At 31.3% G+C, this 16,596-nt stretch overlaps 1 protein-coding gene and 1 long non-coding RNA gene across 2 annotated transcripts in view; one reads left to right on the forward strand and one right to left on the reverse strand.

Moving 5' to 3' along the window:
• Positions 1–1,257: 1,257 nt before the first annotated feature.
• Positions 1,258–16,596, forward strand: part of LOC110100385 — a 17,462-nt gene continuing 2,123 nt past the window's right edge. Inside the window, exons 1-3 of the mRNA XM_028691561.1 lie at positions 1,258–1,459; positions 5,433–5,494; positions 5,599–5,674. Of these exons, the coding sequence (XP_028547394.1) occupies positions 1,258–1,459; positions 5,433–5,494; positions 5,599–5,674 (340 nt within the window). The remainder of the gene's footprint in view (positions 1,460–5,432; positions 5,495–5,598; positions 5,675–16,596) is intronic.
• LOC114578402 lies at positions 14,600–16,433 on the reverse strand. Its single transcript, XR_003699435.1, has 2 exons — positions 16,360–16,433; positions 14,600–14,917 (listed from the first exon to the last, which is right to left on the reverse strand). It is a non-coding gene; the product is annotated as an uncharacterized LOC114578402 (long non-coding RNA).

Raw genomic sequence — 16,596 nt, forward strand, 5'->3', positions numbered from 1 at the left:
AGTGAAGCATTAGTCCATCTCTCGAGATAGTAAGATGTTAGTTATGTAGATTTTTTTATAGAAATATAAATTGCAAATTAGTTGGTACAATTTAATTTTGATGGTAATTTGTTATATGACGATGTAAATTTTGAAATGCTAAATTTAGTTTTCTTATTTAAGAGATTTGTGTATTTTTGGCTTGAAAGTAACTTTTGTTTAATAATTCATGTTATTAGCTTATTAGCAAAAAATAACTCAATTTTGTTAATAATGCAACCAATAATTAAAACTAATATATCACTTATTTTATTCATTTTTTTATTTTCTCATATTATTTCAAATTAATTTAATACTAGCATTAAGTATTAATTATCAATATGTTTAATTTACTTAATTAATGCTTGATAATTATTTCCCGTAATTATAATTTATTATCAAATAAAATGATTCATGATACAAAAAAGATTAATTAAAAGCTAAGTGTTTTGGAATTATAAGAATTAGTGCATGATCAATATCAATTTCTTAGTTTCTGATGATGTCAAATTTTTTCATAAATATGCACATGGGTTTTAAAACTATTTTGATAATTTCCACAATAATAAGGAAGCTAAAATTTTTATATTCATGTTTATTAATATGTAATTTTTCATCTATTATTACTTTTACTTAGCATCACACAAAATTCTGTTCTTTTGCGTTGTTTGCTTCTCAACACCTTCAAAATTGATGAAAATCTCATAATTCAAAATTCATGGAGAATTTATTTTCTTTGATGAAAGTTAACCAAGATTTAAATCAATTTTTTTATTTTAGATTTTGTTATTTTGCAAATTATATATGCTAAATCATTGTACATTATTTATAATTTTAAATAAAAATAAATTTTGATTCTTAATATTCGAATATGAAATTTTAAATGAGAGTTGTTGCGGGCTAGAATATACGCAGCGATATAGTTAGAAATTTTTCGTCTCGGCGTTGTACAAATATCCAGCACACAAACAGAAGATGAAAGAACACTTGAATTTTTACGTGGAAAACCCTGTAAAGGGAAAAAGTTCATGGGGTCATGCCCAGTTGAAAGAATTCCACTAGTGTTTGCTTGAGATATAAGAGGCTAAATCGTCCTTAAAATTTAGGGCAATCAGATTACAATGATTCACTTCAGGATTGAAATTCAGATACACACAAGTTGTTTATTCGAGCTGAATTTAGAGTCACTTGGAGATTAGATAAAATTCTGGCATTACTTAGAGATTGGGCAAAGTTCCGATGTCACTGGAAAGTCAGGCGGAACTTCGGCGTTATTTGGAAGTAGGGCAGAGTTCTGACGTCACTTTGGCAGAATTCCAGTGTCACTTGAAAGTTCGGCAGAATTCTAACTTCACTCGGAAGCCGGGCAAAATTTCAGTGTCACTTGGGCAGAATTCCAACATCACTCGGAAGTCGGACGGAACTCCAGCGTCACTTGAACGTCGAGTGGAACTCCGAGAGTGATAGAGGAGGAGTTTCTTCCCTCCTCTTCTTCTTTTTTCTTCTCCTTCTTCTCGCTTGGGTCCCCTCTCAAGAGAAAAGAGTGGTTATTTACATTTTTTTTAGGATGACAGGACTCGTAAATAGGAGGATCAAGGGCAAATGTGGAGTGGTTTGGATGGACGACTGATATTGAATCCCTTGATCATGGACTGTTCATCAGACATTTTAAGGTCTTAATAATATTGGAATTCGGTGATCTTTGGCTCGTTGGATTTGTCTCGTCGAGCCGCTCGATTCGACTATTAGCATGTCATGTTTTGAAATGGTTTGGCAATCCAAATTATGGTTTGAACCTTACAACAACACTTCAGGTCATCGATTCGGACCCATTTGGGCTCGAATTTAGTTTAATTTGGTGTTGTTGGGTACATATTTCTGAGACGATCAGTTCGACTATAAATTTGCTGAAATTGGAGTTTAGATGATCCCAGCTTTAATTTTTGAAGTTTCCAACTTGATTTTTTTCCTTGAGATTCGTGTCTGATCAAGATAATTTTTTGATGATATATCAAGAGTTTTTAAAAATTGTCTACATTTGTTAATTTGTATGTAGGAATTTTAAAAAATAGGTAAAATATACTTAATTTAAATATAAGGGAAACTTAATACTTTATAATTAAATTTTTAATAATAAATTTATAAATTTTAATATATTATTTAATTAAAAATTTTAATTTAAGAATAATTTATAATATCAAATAGATAATATATTAAATATTATTATATATTAAACACTAATATTATACTAAATATTTCATATTTAAAATATAATGTATATCAAATATTTATTTATTATAACTAAATATTTAATAATATAATAATTGATTAAATATTTAATTAAAACTTGTGATACACAATAAAAATTTATATCATTAAAAATTTTTAAATAAGTTATTGTTAATTAAATATTAAATTTTAATAATTTAATTGTATATAAAAATAAATAATACTTTTTTTATAAATTATAACTTTTTATATTAGATTTTTTATACATTTATATTTATTTATTAAATATATAATTTTAAATAATAAATATGTTAAATTTATTAAATTTTAATTAAAAATTTTTAATTATAAGTTATTAATATTATATATATATAATTTTAAATTAAATATGAAAATATATAATATTTTTATTAAATTGTCAAATTGTATATTTAATAACTATTACATAAATTATATGATGATTATATTTTACTATATCATTCCTAATTTATTATATTTTTTATTATTTTAATACATTTAGATAAAAAATTACATATATCTCTTTTTTTTAATTAATTTATAATTAAATTTCTTCTTAAAAAAATTTACCCAAAAAAATAGAGCAACCAAACGAGCCCGAAATAATAAGTAGACGTGGAGCACGCGCGGTGTTTCGGCGGCTTTTGTAGTCGGACTTTACTGCGTAAGGCGGCACTCTTCGTTCGCGTTAGGTAAGCTTCGAGCGAGCAAATTTCATTGCCTTCTAGGGTTTACTTTTCCTCTTCTGCATTTGTTCGTTGCTGTTCTTCCCAAACTCGGAGAGAATTGGTGGAGATGGGTATTCCCTTCTGATGTGGTGGGCTTTGGGGCAAGCAAGAGATCATCTTTCATGTGTGGCAGCTTCTCCAAGGAGCCCAGGGTTATAGATTAGCAAGACATCCCAACGCAAGGTTCAATTTTTACGAATCGCTTTCTAGAAAGTTGCCGTCTTGTTGGATGTTAGAATTGATTGTGTTCTTATTTATTAATTTTGATTTGGGATAATATGCTTAAGTATTAATTCTGTATGAAATCTAGATGATTGTAGAGGTCTCTGCACCGTTATAAAAATCCATTTGACAGTTTCTTCATTTATTCTGTTACTAGCTGAACTGAAAACAGTGTTTTTTATAAGTTTTATTTGGTGCAAGAACATTTGCATGGTTGAGTGAAAGAATTTAGCATCTTAATTTTGTACGAGGATCTAATACACATACAAGTAAAAAAGGAGTTGCAAATGACACCAAAGTTCTCAACTGAAAAATCCTGGAAAAAAATCACGGAGCTTGATCCGAGTGAATTGATTCCACTAATGTTTGTCATTTGTTATAAATGGTGTCCTTCTTTGTGATTGAGGAAGGTGATATAATATACTGGATAGAAACAATATAGGATAAATACCGTGTTGGAGGTTTGAAGAGCCCTATGGCATGAGACTATGGGAGATATTTCAAGAATATCACTTGTTTTGTTTACTCATTCTCCTTTGAGGGGTGATCGAACCAAGAAGTCCAACATAAATCTTATTGGTGATGTCAGGAGTCAGAGTTAGTGCTGACGATGTTCGTCAATATTATAGGTGATGATGTGCATTGGTATTTTTGGCGATAGTAAGTTACTAAGTCAGCGAACCGTAGTAAAAAAAATAATGGTCAGAGAATCATATTTGAGCAAAGGTGATCAAAAAACCATAGTTGAGGAATGATGGTTGAAAGGCTCTTAGCCAGGCACAAGCGCTTGGAAATGATGATGGCCGAAGAATTGTAGTTTAGACGACAGTGTTTAAGAACCTAAGTTGGGCGAAGTGTGGGAGTAGGACAGAATTCGAGTGATAATTGTTGGAGGATTGAAGTGAGACGATGGTAGTCGAAGTACATAATATCAGGGGATGGTAGACTAATCTTATATTTAGGGTAAGATTTCCAATTGAATTCAAATAAGAGAGGAAAATATATTAGTAAAGATGGCTGATTTAGGAGGGAATTAGGAGAGCCTATTTATGGCTAACTAGATTTTTATTTTTGCATTTTGTGATTTGTTTATTTGCTATAGTTCTTTTCTTTGAGGGCTTTCCTAGGGGCGTCTAGGTTGTTTGGGATAACTAATCTATCTCTCTAATCATAGATCACCTTTATCTTATTTTTTTTATTGAAGTAATAATACAAAATCAACCATTGTTTCTAGTATTCCTGCAATTTTCCATTGTTTCTTTCGTTGTTCCATTTTCAAGGCATATTCAGTATAAAGGTTTTTTCTTCACACTTATTGTAATATTAAGTCACGTTAATTTGAAAATGACAATCGTTTTGTTGAATCCTTTAAATAACTTCCTCATAATAAAATCTCTATCCTCAGTCAATGACATTTATATGCCAGCTGAAATTGGGCGACATTTTTAGATGTCTGGTATCTTCTAAAATTTTATAACGTACAATAAAGATAACATTAAATCAGACCCACAGTATTTGTAAAATAACACTAACATCTAATAACAATGACATCTTTATAACGCCGATATCTAAACAACATTGAACAAACAACACTTAAGGCTAACCAACTCCATCCACATATGATTTGAGATTTATCTTCATCTTTCTTTATCAATGATAGAAATTTACGTTTATCAGAGCATAAATCTCAATTTAAAAGTGGATGGAGATGGGTAGCTATGCAAATTTTTTCAAGGAATTGATGTTTTCTATCCTCCTAAACAAAGTTAATTGTTCCTCTTTGTTTTTGTATTTAGCTTTCATTTACTCAGTTAATTTATTATATGATTTTTCTCACGTAATAACTATACAGATCTTTAATTTCTCCTTTATGTTGCTTATCTGTATTGAAACTTTGGACTTATTTGGTTGCTTGAAGTTAAGAAAACATATTCTGAAAAATGCAAAAAAATAAAGTCCATTATTTTGTTAGATGTTGTTAGAAACTCAACATGCCTTCTCTAAACTCTCTCAAATTTAATAATTTTATTTTTCACATATAGAATGAATGAAAACGAATTTTTTTTTTTAGTTTTCTTTTCTATATAGAGGGAACCAAATTAGCCCTCAAGTATTTTGTATGAATTTCTATGTATCAACATATCTGTCTACTTCCATTAATTCTTCTTTTTTGATATTCATACAAATTTTATATGCGCCGCTAGCTTCTTTTTTCAGATGCAATTCAGAAAGGAGCAAAAATGGCCATTATTGCAGGCTCTGTAGTCGCAGTTCCCACGGTATGCTTACACTGCGTTTCTTCAATATAAAAATATCACATTTTTAGAGAAGCAAAGATGCACTTTTTCATAATGGCTTTTCCCTTATAATTTTTGTATTGCAGTTGGTTGGTTGTCGAGTCATTCCTTGGGCTAAAGCAAATTTAAATTATACTGCACAAGCACTAATCATATCAGCAGGTAACATATTTTAATTTGTTTGAATGCTCCAATAACTACAAAAGTAATGGTCAGCTGTGATTGGAGTATTCTATTTTAACTTCATGCAGTTGAGTTTGTAATTAACAAATCCTTTCAATGGTTTTTTAAAAAATTGAATGCTTGTTTTCAACTTGCATTTTAATGCCATGATGATGTGCATTTGTTTCTTCATGGGTTCACTTTTTTTTGCTTGTAGTTTCTTAAGTGCCTGACATATTTCAGGTTTCTTTCCTATATCATAATCAGCTCATATTTCCGCTGATGTAAAAAATATTTTCCCAAATCAACTGTTTGCATGATGGACAATTTGCGCCTATGTATATATAACAAGTAGAGTTTAAATGTGAACCTTCCCATGGCCAATATTGTAATCTATCACCTCATTTTTGTTGGACTAGTAAAAAGTTAACGTTCCCTTAGAACATATGGTGGCTAAATGAGTACAACAACAACAAGAAGCCTTTATCCCACTGTGGAGTCAGCTACATGAATCTTTTTTCTCCATTGTGTCCTGTTAAGGGTCAAATTCTCATCTAAATCTAATAAAGAAATGTCATTTGTAATATTTTCTAACCAATTCTTGAATCCTGGATGAGAAAAGTGGAGGGTTGTGTTAGGTAGTTGATAGCCAGCATAAAACTTGTCGAATAATCATGACATAAAATCAAATTGAGTAAATAAATAAATTTATTGTGAATTTAAAACTTTCAAAATTGATAGCCCTAGGATTTAGAAAAATTAATGCTCATAAAGAAAGGGATATATATAGAAATTTCACTAAACATCATTAAACATGGAGAAACCCAATCCAAGAGATCAAGAGAAAATAGTCCCCAAACTCACTTCTGTATTTTTTTTAGCAGTAGTGATACTTATCAATTAGTTTATTTTCAAGGTTCTGGGTTTTCCAAAAAGTGCTTTTTTCACATGAGGCAGTGAAGTTCATTACTTGTTGACGGGCCAATATTTTAGAACAAATATTAAAAAACAATGCAAAAGAACCCATTTCCATTCAAATTTTATTATAGCTTAATAAGACAAACAACGACAGCTAAAATATTGGCATTAGTAATATGTTATTAAATATGAAATTGAATTCAAATCGTTAAGCAGAGAATAAAAATAGTAACAAGGGGATGTAAGATCAATTCATACTAAAATATATCTTATTTTGTCATAATTCAGACTGTTAACTCTATACAAGTCGTCCAACAATATCTTCAGACCTATTTCCTGTAATGATGTCACAAACAACTCAAACCAAAACAAAAGCAACCTAGAGATCGAGCCCTTCATAACCATTTCCATTGCAGTTAACAATATTCTAAACATATATTTTCATATCTTTTAACTTTCATAAATGTTGTTAACATCATTTAAGCAAATCACGTTGTATTTATTAAGAAAATTTTATTAGATTAACTAAACTATTCAAAGAAACATTTTCGTAGAAATTTATGGAGTTAAATAGGAGGGAAGTAATTGTTAAGCATGTCATCTTATTTCCCTGAATTATCTTGAATAAGTTTGATTTAATTTTCAAAATTGGTGGCTATTATACCCGCGGATCCATTCGTATTTGATTTTCCAGTAGTGGTGGTTACCAACTTAAGATTCATTCATTTTTTATCTTTTAAGATTGTGGCCACCTCACTCAAGTTCTATTAATGCTAAATCCTTCACACCTACCAGCTCATAATGCAATTATAAAATGAGGAAGGTATCAAGAATTTTATGCATGTCACAATAAAAAAACAGTAAGAAGTGAGTAGGATAGGAAGAGAGAGGAGAGAGGAGAGAGGAGGAAGGAGTCATAAAAAAATAAAGGAAAAAGATTATGTCAGGTGCTTGTAAGGGGGAATTCTTCTTCTTCTTCAAGAAGAAAGAATTATTTCTATTTCTGGTTCTAGGAAGAGAAGCTTTTGGTCATACCATAGAATAATTTTCATTTGGGCTCTTGTAATAGAGATAGGAAGAGAATAACTAGAGGAATAATAATATCTATTTTCTTGCATCCAGCCCTCATTCATAGCTCGTGACTTTATTTTCTCTCAACAAGACAAAGTGTTAGCTTTGTTTGTATCTCCAACTTCGTATGAATTGTAATTTTCATGTATTAGTTTTAAAGCTCAGTGGATTATGCAATCCTTAGACAACTGAGCGTGGGCTTATTTAAGTCAAATCATGTCAATTTTGGCATTCTCTTTTGTGTTGATTAGTCACAGCTTACTCCTGGGTTGAGGTGCTCTTACTTTTCTAGTAGTAAAGTCACCATGCATTATACTTTTATAATCATGTTTAAACTTTACATACCTCCTATTCACATTATAACGAAGCCTGTAATTGACATAGTTAGGAGCCATTTCTTTGTGCTTATTTTCATGCAAATCATATATTTTGTGAATGCACTAGTCCTGGACCGGAGGGGGCTCGATGAATCCACATCGATGATCTGGTGGCCGTGTTCGGGCACATATCCAAGAACTCCTTAGAAGAAGAATCCACCACCTGAATAATACAATTCAGGATGCATGAATCAAAAATAACATGGCGAAAGCCTTCATTTTATTAATCTCAAAATCTCTCTATTACAAGCAATGTCTATATGTATATATAGACAAAAATAGAGCAACATAATAGGCTATACTCCAACGAAGAAAGAACATTCCTATTCATCCATATAAGCCAGTATACAAAATTAATCTAGCATGAAGTAATAGAATTAAACAACTTTATTAAGCAAAGAATAGTTATTATTTCATCCTTACAAGTGGCATACTCTCTTTTATTATTAAAATACATGGTATATAGAAGGGCACCAAAATTTTTGCTCAAAATATCACAGTTTTATTCTTAAGCTCCAACACATTGTTTAAGGACAAAATAATATTTCTGTAAAAGCTCAATCCATTTAGCATATTGATGCCGTAATTTAGTTTGAGAACTCAAATATTTTTAAGCTTAATGTAGAAAAGAAGAAGAGGCAAAGAAAACTTGATTTGTTTGTTCTTTCTATGGGTATTTATACATAAAACTGTTAAGAGAATAAAAGGAAATAATTAATCACTACAGCTCAAAAAGATAAATAATCCTCATGCTATTGTTCATCCCCTACCCCTTCATACTTGTTGCTGGATCCAATTGGACTCGGCAATTGATGCTCATGAGAACATTCCAATGCCTACTTTCTTTTCTTGTATACAAATCCGTGGAGAGATGTTTTCTTGCAAGCAAGGGGTTTGTGGCCTCTTGTTCCATCAACTCTCCCCTACAAATTAGATGGTGTAGATATATCATTCTTAATTTATTTATAATATTAGTAAATGTAAGCTTGCAAAGCCCTTGGGTAAATGGTTCGACAAAACTATGTCGAAATGTATGAAGCACAAATTAACCCTTTTCTAGCTTTTCTTTTATGAAATATCTATCTACTTCCATATTTTTGATATGATCATTATAGATAGGATTGTGAGCAATACTAATGACAGGTTCATTATCACAATAGATTTTCATTCCCATATAATTTTTAAATATTTAAAAATGATTTTAAGTTATAAAAGTTTGTAAATACCTTCAGCAATTACTCTGAATTTGGATTCCCATTGGATCTTGAAAAAAATGTTATTTCTTCTTGCTCCTTCATATTATAGGATTTCTTCCTTTTAAGTGCATAATATTATGAAGTGAATCTTCTATCAAGTGGTAATCTCATATAGTCAGCATCAGCATAACCTTCAAGTTGTAGGGTACTAGGGAGACTCATTCCCATTTATTTTTTGCCTGTGATCTATCCTTTTACATACTAAAGATTGTTTTATCGAATCTTAATGGCTTTTTCCTTAGACCCACTTTACTGCAGTTATTTGATTATTATGAGAATTCTGTGTATTACAGCAATACAGAAAAGGATCTTTGTTTCTTGATTATTAGCCGTACTATTTATCATATTTAGAGAGAAAGGAACAACAGCCGTTTCTCTTCTGTGAGAAACAATGTGCTTAAAATCATTTGCAATATTAGGGAGGCTATCAGATTCAAAGTATCAAAATGTAAAAACAAAAATATTTTATTGCAGAGGTTTCCGGGCATATAGTTCCCTTTGTTTTTCTGTCATGCTGGTTGTTTACTTGTAGCATCAAGGCAGCAGGTCGTTATTTTTTGGCTGGATGTGTTCTCTATCTCTGGGACAGTATTTTTTGGCCCAATTTTGGTTCTTCTTTACAATTCAGACCTGGGAAGATGTTTTTTGGGATTTTGACCATTTTTCTCTTATGGCAAAATCCAGTAGGTTTGCGGATTATCATCCTATCATTTCTCGGGTATACAACAAAGACAGCATATGGCATTGGTGGGGGATTATGGGCATTCAGACGATGATGACAAAGGCCAGTCTCTTTGAGCCTTGGATGGCCTTTGGGGCAACCAGGCTCATTCGTGGGATTTTTCTTTATGCTGGCTGGAGGAGTTGTGATGACCAGTTTCTAATTCTTTATGCTTGGGACTCTCTCGGTTATAATGGGCAACTGCTGCTTCAGCCTGGGCATTATGTGACTTCATCGGTTTTTACTAGTTGAATGGGAGCTGGTCTTAATTCTGAGTCTACGGATTGTCTATTTCCCCTTTTCATGACTTTGGTGTTTATCTTTGTGTAAATTTTGTTAGTTTTGTTATTTTGTTCTTTTCCTTCCCACAGGTTTTTGTAATTTGAATGTTGTTATTTAATATATGGGCTTCATGCCCCGGGTTTATCCAAAAAAAAAAAATAGCTGTTATGTAAAGAATGTCAAAATGGTGCAAGATTCGTATAAATAATACCTTATAATAAGTGCAATAAAAAAAAATCCTTGCCAGATTCGTCTGCCTTTGAGCTGTTTGAATAGAAAAACAAATGTAGGGGAAAGAGGATTATCAAATTATTATAGTAATAATAATAAGTAAACTATATATGCATGTTAAAAAAAAGCATATCGCAATTAGAAGCTCACAATCATCAATGGGAGACTCGAAGACATATTTCAAGACCTGGTCGACAATATCCCGACGCCCTCGGCAGTTGATTATCTTTTCAGTTGGCTGAATTAAAAGGGCAAGTGCCCTCCCTTACCTCCCTCATAGGGAGGGGATTCCGGGAGGCTACCGAAATTTTCAAGAAAACTTGACTAGTGTAGATTTTGGAAATTTTGAAAAAAAAAAAAACTCGCAATTTATTATGACAAATTAATTGATTAAATGACTAATTAAATTGATTTAATTATTTAAATGATAATAATTTAATAATTACAATAAAATAAACTTTAAATAATTCACTCAATTTGTTAAAAAGATGGAGGAATGAAATGTTTCTAATAATCCAATCTAAGTACAAATTAATAAGGCTCTCCAACAAGTAACAACAATACTCGAACTACAAACAGCTCTTCAACTAAGCAGCTCAAACAGAACAACTCTCTGAGTAAGAACAAATTTATCTTCAAACAACTCAACAAACAACGCTCACAACACATCTCTGAACAAAACATAAACTTTCAAACAACTATCTCAAACAAACAAGCTCAAACTCTCTCAGACTCTCAGTGGTTGCTTAAACTGCATCTACTTGAGCGTTTCTTGAGCTGTTGCAAGTACCACGTATCTGCAAACAAGAAGATAAAAGTCAGCACATCATAAATAAAATTAATACTAAAAAAAGAATAAAATTAGCTACTACAGGTAGAAAAAAATATTGAAAAAATTGGTAAAGCAAAAATGATATAGTAGAGCAACAAACTATTGTAGTAGTAAAAGATATGAGCACAAAAACAAACAACAAGCACAATACTGAAAGCTAGAGTAGAAAATAAATTGCTGTCAAGTAGGTGTCAAAATCATAGTATTGGTCAAACTAACAAACAACTATAAACTCATCTAAGGCTACTTCTAAGCAAAGCAATTAGACTCGAATATTAGGAAACTTCTAAATGAACTACCTATATAAAAAACTTAAACCACTTGAGAAATGTTATTTATAAGAACTAAGTTGTAAGACCCACAAATAGGCAACTTCTAATAAAAACCGTAAGTCCGACCTATGTGGAAAATGTTTAGGTAATAACATAACCTTAGACCCCTCACACGGTCATCCCAGTTTATAGGGCTAGGTTGTAAGACCCATTTCACGGGCTACTTAGCTTACAAGGCTAGGTCGTATGACTCGTTATTAAGCAACTTCTAAGGAATCCATAAAACCTTGAGCATCTTAATCTACAATGCTAAGTTGTAAGACCTGGTACTCGGACCACCTCTAACAGAGAACGTAAGACCCATTATTAGGGCTACATTCAAATGAAAGTCGTAAGCCCCTACCCAAATCTAATCACATAATCAACTCCTAATTAGAGCCATAAAGAAACGAAGGAGGAGAAATGAGAGTCTGACAGTTGGGAGAGAATAGAAAGAAGATGATTCATAAGTTCCCTACTAGGTTTAATGGCATGAGAGGGAAGCTATATGCGGGAGAAATAAAATGAAGCGGGATGAATCACATGATTTTCATGATTGGAAAGAGATTTATGGTTGGGATGATAGTTTGACAGACTCATGTGCGAGAGAGACAAGCGGCATGGCTCGGATCCATTTAGCATGAAAATACATGGACAGTGATCAATTCAGATTAAAACTAAAATACTAATTAAAAATAATAGCTAAATAAATTATTTTTAAATTGCTTATTAAAATAACACCTTAGTTATAATATTCATAATTATAATTTAATGGTGTTGATTAAAATTAGAATTAATAAGTAACTCTTATTTAAAATACAAATGTCATATGAGTTAATCGCCTTAAATCATGAAAAGCTAGCATTGCCAAATAGTCTCACATAAGAGTTGTCAAGATTTAACATATTTTTTAACAAACCGTTTTTTGGATTTAACCCTCTCAAGATTTAATAAATCTGAATTTATAGGATTTATGAAATCCTACTTAAATTAAATCCTACATGCATCCAAACAGGCCATCGTAGACCATTGCCATGCCACCTCTGTTGGATTACCGCTCGATTGCTATCATTAGATCACAGAAGAAGTGAAGATTTGACAAATGGATTCTTATAACAGTGTAGAAACCTTTAAAATCATCTCAATTTCATATATAATTAGTACAATGAAACAACTTGGTGATCTCTTCATCTTTGACAACCTAAACTTGAGCTCTTGTTCTTTCTCTTTCTCTCTCTTTTTCTCTTGCATGAATCCCTCTCTAGGTACTTTTAACATCATACATTATCATTATTGTCTTCTAACAGATCACACTTTCTTGAGAAAATTTGTTTCAAACAATATCCAGAGTTTCAAAATAAAAAGAGAAAATTTTGAAAATGAATCGAATGATTAGTAACTCTTTTAACTGATCTCGATTCTTATATATAAATCATAATGATCAATTTTTCGTAATGGATAGAAATTTATAAGCTGAATAGTACTTGGGCTTTGTTTGGGACGGCTTTTTAATTGTTTTTAAAATAGCTTTCTAGTATAAATTTTTTAATTTTCATACTAAAAAGATACTTTAAGAAACAGTAAGAAAGTTGTCTCAAACGAAACCTTAGATTAATTTCTATTGAATTGGAACATGTCTTTTTTTAAAAGATGTCATCACTATATGAAGATATCTAAATTTTCTATCACTTTGAGTTTGCACTCTTTGGTTCTCATCACTATAAATTTGGACTGCATTGTCTCAGTGCTTAATATTGGTCTTTATCACTCAGAGGAATCTCCAACAAAAGGAACACAAATAGCTTGATTAGATTTTAGCTGATGTAAATCAGATAAACCATTTATGCATGTCTCTTATCATCAATATCATTGAGATTCAAAAAGAAAAATAATTCATTTCACATTGTTATCTAGTCGAGCTCAAATGAGTTTGACCTAACTCAAAATTAAATATTTTTTATTAGAAAGTTGCTTTAAGAAGCATTAAGAAAGTTGTCCCAAATAAAGCCAAGTCAACTCTTATAACTACTCATTCAGAGTTATATTTTGAGTTAAGCTACGTATATTTGAGCGAGTTGAATAAGCTCGAAATCCATTTCTAGTACCGAGCAATGCTCGAAATCAATTTCTAGTATGGATTGGTGCTCGAAATCATGTCAAATCTATTTCTAGTGTGGAGCGGTGCTCCAAATCAACTCAAAATCAACGTTCGAGTTGATTTGCTGAAGCCAATTTCAAGCAATATTTTTTGAGAGTTTCAAGCTTTGAGCTTTTAAACGGTCAAACTCATTTGAAGAATTTCATCCAAAACTCATTATACAAAAAAAAAAAAAAAAAAAAATACAAGCTGACTTCATTGCCATTCCTTTTCTCTCTCTTTTTTTTTTCATTTTTGTAAATCAATCATTCTACATCTTTTTCGAGAAATTGCGGGCATAATTCTCACTGCAAAGAAGATTACTGCTTCTATTCCTTGCCAGCACTGGATTAGAAGAATACATCAAAGGTTTCTTTGATATGATTCGATCTGCTCTAAATATTTGGAGCATAATGTGATTTCTGATCCATATGCATTCCTTCATCATTTCTCTTGCAATGCTTAGGCTTCATTTGGGATGGCTTTTTTATTGCTTCTTAAAACAGTTTCCAAGTACAAAAAATTTAATTTTTGTACTAGAAAGCTACTTTAAGAAGCAGAAAAAAAGCTGTCCCAAACGAAGCCTTAATCCACTTCCTGTAAAGTCTGTTCTTTTTGGCAACTATCCCTCAATCATCAAATTGTTCTATTCTTTATTCAACATTTTTAATATCATTTGACTCTATGCCATGCATAACAATAGCATAATTTACACCATTCATAGATAGAAGTTTTATTCTTTCACAAACTACCACCCCAGCCATTATAAGACACCAGCAAGCTCACAGATTCAACAGAGAGCTTTAATTTTTATTTTAGATTACGAAATGGTCAAGAGAAAAATAATACATTTCTTCTTCATTCCAAGCATTAGTCAAATGCCAACATTACAAAGCCTTCCTGCTATTGCTATTTCAGAACAAAGAGAAAATGGAAATACACTCTCAAGGGATGAAACCATTAAACATCAAAATTCAAGCTCCAAGAGTTTGATCTTTGAGTTGGTGCTGCTTCATGTCAAGAGCTCTTGTCATACTTTCCATTTGTTTCCCCTTGCATGTTTCAGGATGGTTTTATCAGCAGTGATGAAGAAAGCAGAAATTGCAGCTGAAAAATGAAAGATTTGGTTTCAGTTCAAAATATATGCAAAATAGGCTTGCCATGTCAACTTGACAAGAGAGATGAAAGATTCAACTTTTTTTTTTACACTTGTGATGATATTATATGTTGAGAATTTGCAAAAAAAAAAATTCTTACAAAAGATATCCATAGTGCAACAACTAAAAAATATATATATTGGAACATCCATGAAAAGTCTTAAGGCTAAACTAGAAACAAAGAAGGTCAATCAAAAAGGTAGGTTGTCTCCATTCTCAAATCCTGTAGTGCAAGAGAAATAAAAATAATTGATATTAGCCATACAAAATTTAATTACGGCTTTGTTTGGGACGGCTTTCTTCCTGTTTTCTTAAAGCGGCTTTCTAGTACAAAAATTAAAATTTTTGTACTAGAATGCTACTTTAAGAAAGCAATAAAATAGCTGTTCCAAACGAAGCCTAAACCAGGCCAGAGATTATATATATGTAAAGAAGCAACATGAATAGAAAATAAACAATATCAGAAGTTAGTTGAGAAACTACTCTACATATAATGCACCTAGCTTGATATTGCTTTTGCAGTAATTCTCATAAATTCAATTCCTTCAAAAAACTAAAAGAATCTCACTTTCAAGTTGCTTGTAAGGTTCTCAACGTATTTACATTAAGGTTTCGTTTGGTTATCCTACACCTTTTCTAAAGTCAGTTTTAAAACAATTGTTTTGAGAAAATGGAGTTTTCAAAACAGAGAAGTAAATACCCTAAAGATTTTAAAATAGTACAAAAATACAGTTTCCCCAAAAAGTATTTCTGCAAAAGTGTCACAAACAAACAACAAAAAAAAAAAATTCCTCCATTTCCAAACGAAAAAGGCAAAAAAACTCTCAAACAAACAAAACCTAAATCTCGAAAAATGGATTCTCTAAAAAAGCTACGATACCAAACAACTTGAAGGTTATGCTGATGCTGAGTGCTGACTATAAGGGATTACCAGTTCATAGGAGATTCACTTCATAAATTATTACAATTATAGGAAAAAATCCTATAATATGAAGGAGCAAAGAAATAACATTTTTTTTCAAGATCCAATGGGAATCTAAATTCAGAGTAATTGCTAAAGGTATTTTCAAACTTTTATAGATTAAAATCAATTTAGGCGATTATGATGGGGGAAATAAACCTGAAACATATCAGGAACATAAGAAACTATGAACAAACAAATGCACATCATCACGGCATTGAAAATACAAGTGAAAACAAGCATTCAATTATTTAAAGAAACATTGAAAGTGTTTGTTAATTGCAAACCAAACCGCTGAATTAAAATAGAATACTCCAATTTCGTGTTAAGAAAATAAAGATACTCCAATTCTGATCAGGCAAGGCACATCAAAGCTACCATTACTTCTGTGAAATTAATGGAGCATTCAAATAAATTTAAAATATGTTTACCTGTTGATATGCCTAGAGCTTGTGCAGTATAATTCAAATTTGCTTTCGCAGGGAATGACTCGACAACCAACCAGCTGCAACACAAATATTATGAAGGAAAATGCATTATGAACATTAATATGATCATAAAAAAAATAAACCAAGTCCTTCAGATACCACAATACTTAGAGACAGAAGAAAAATTCACATAAAATAATTTGTCTAAACAAAGTGCATCTTTTGCATCTCTAAAAAAGT

This window comes from Dendrobium catenatum, unplaced genomic scaffold (assembly GCF_001605985.2).
Source record: "Dendrobium catenatum unplaced genomic scaffold, ASM160598v2 original_scaffold_12804, whole genome shotgun sequence".
Taxonomy (NCBI): domain Eukaryota; kingdom Viridiplantae; phylum Streptophyta; class Magnoliopsida; order Asparagales; family Orchidaceae; genus Dendrobium; species Dendrobium catenatum.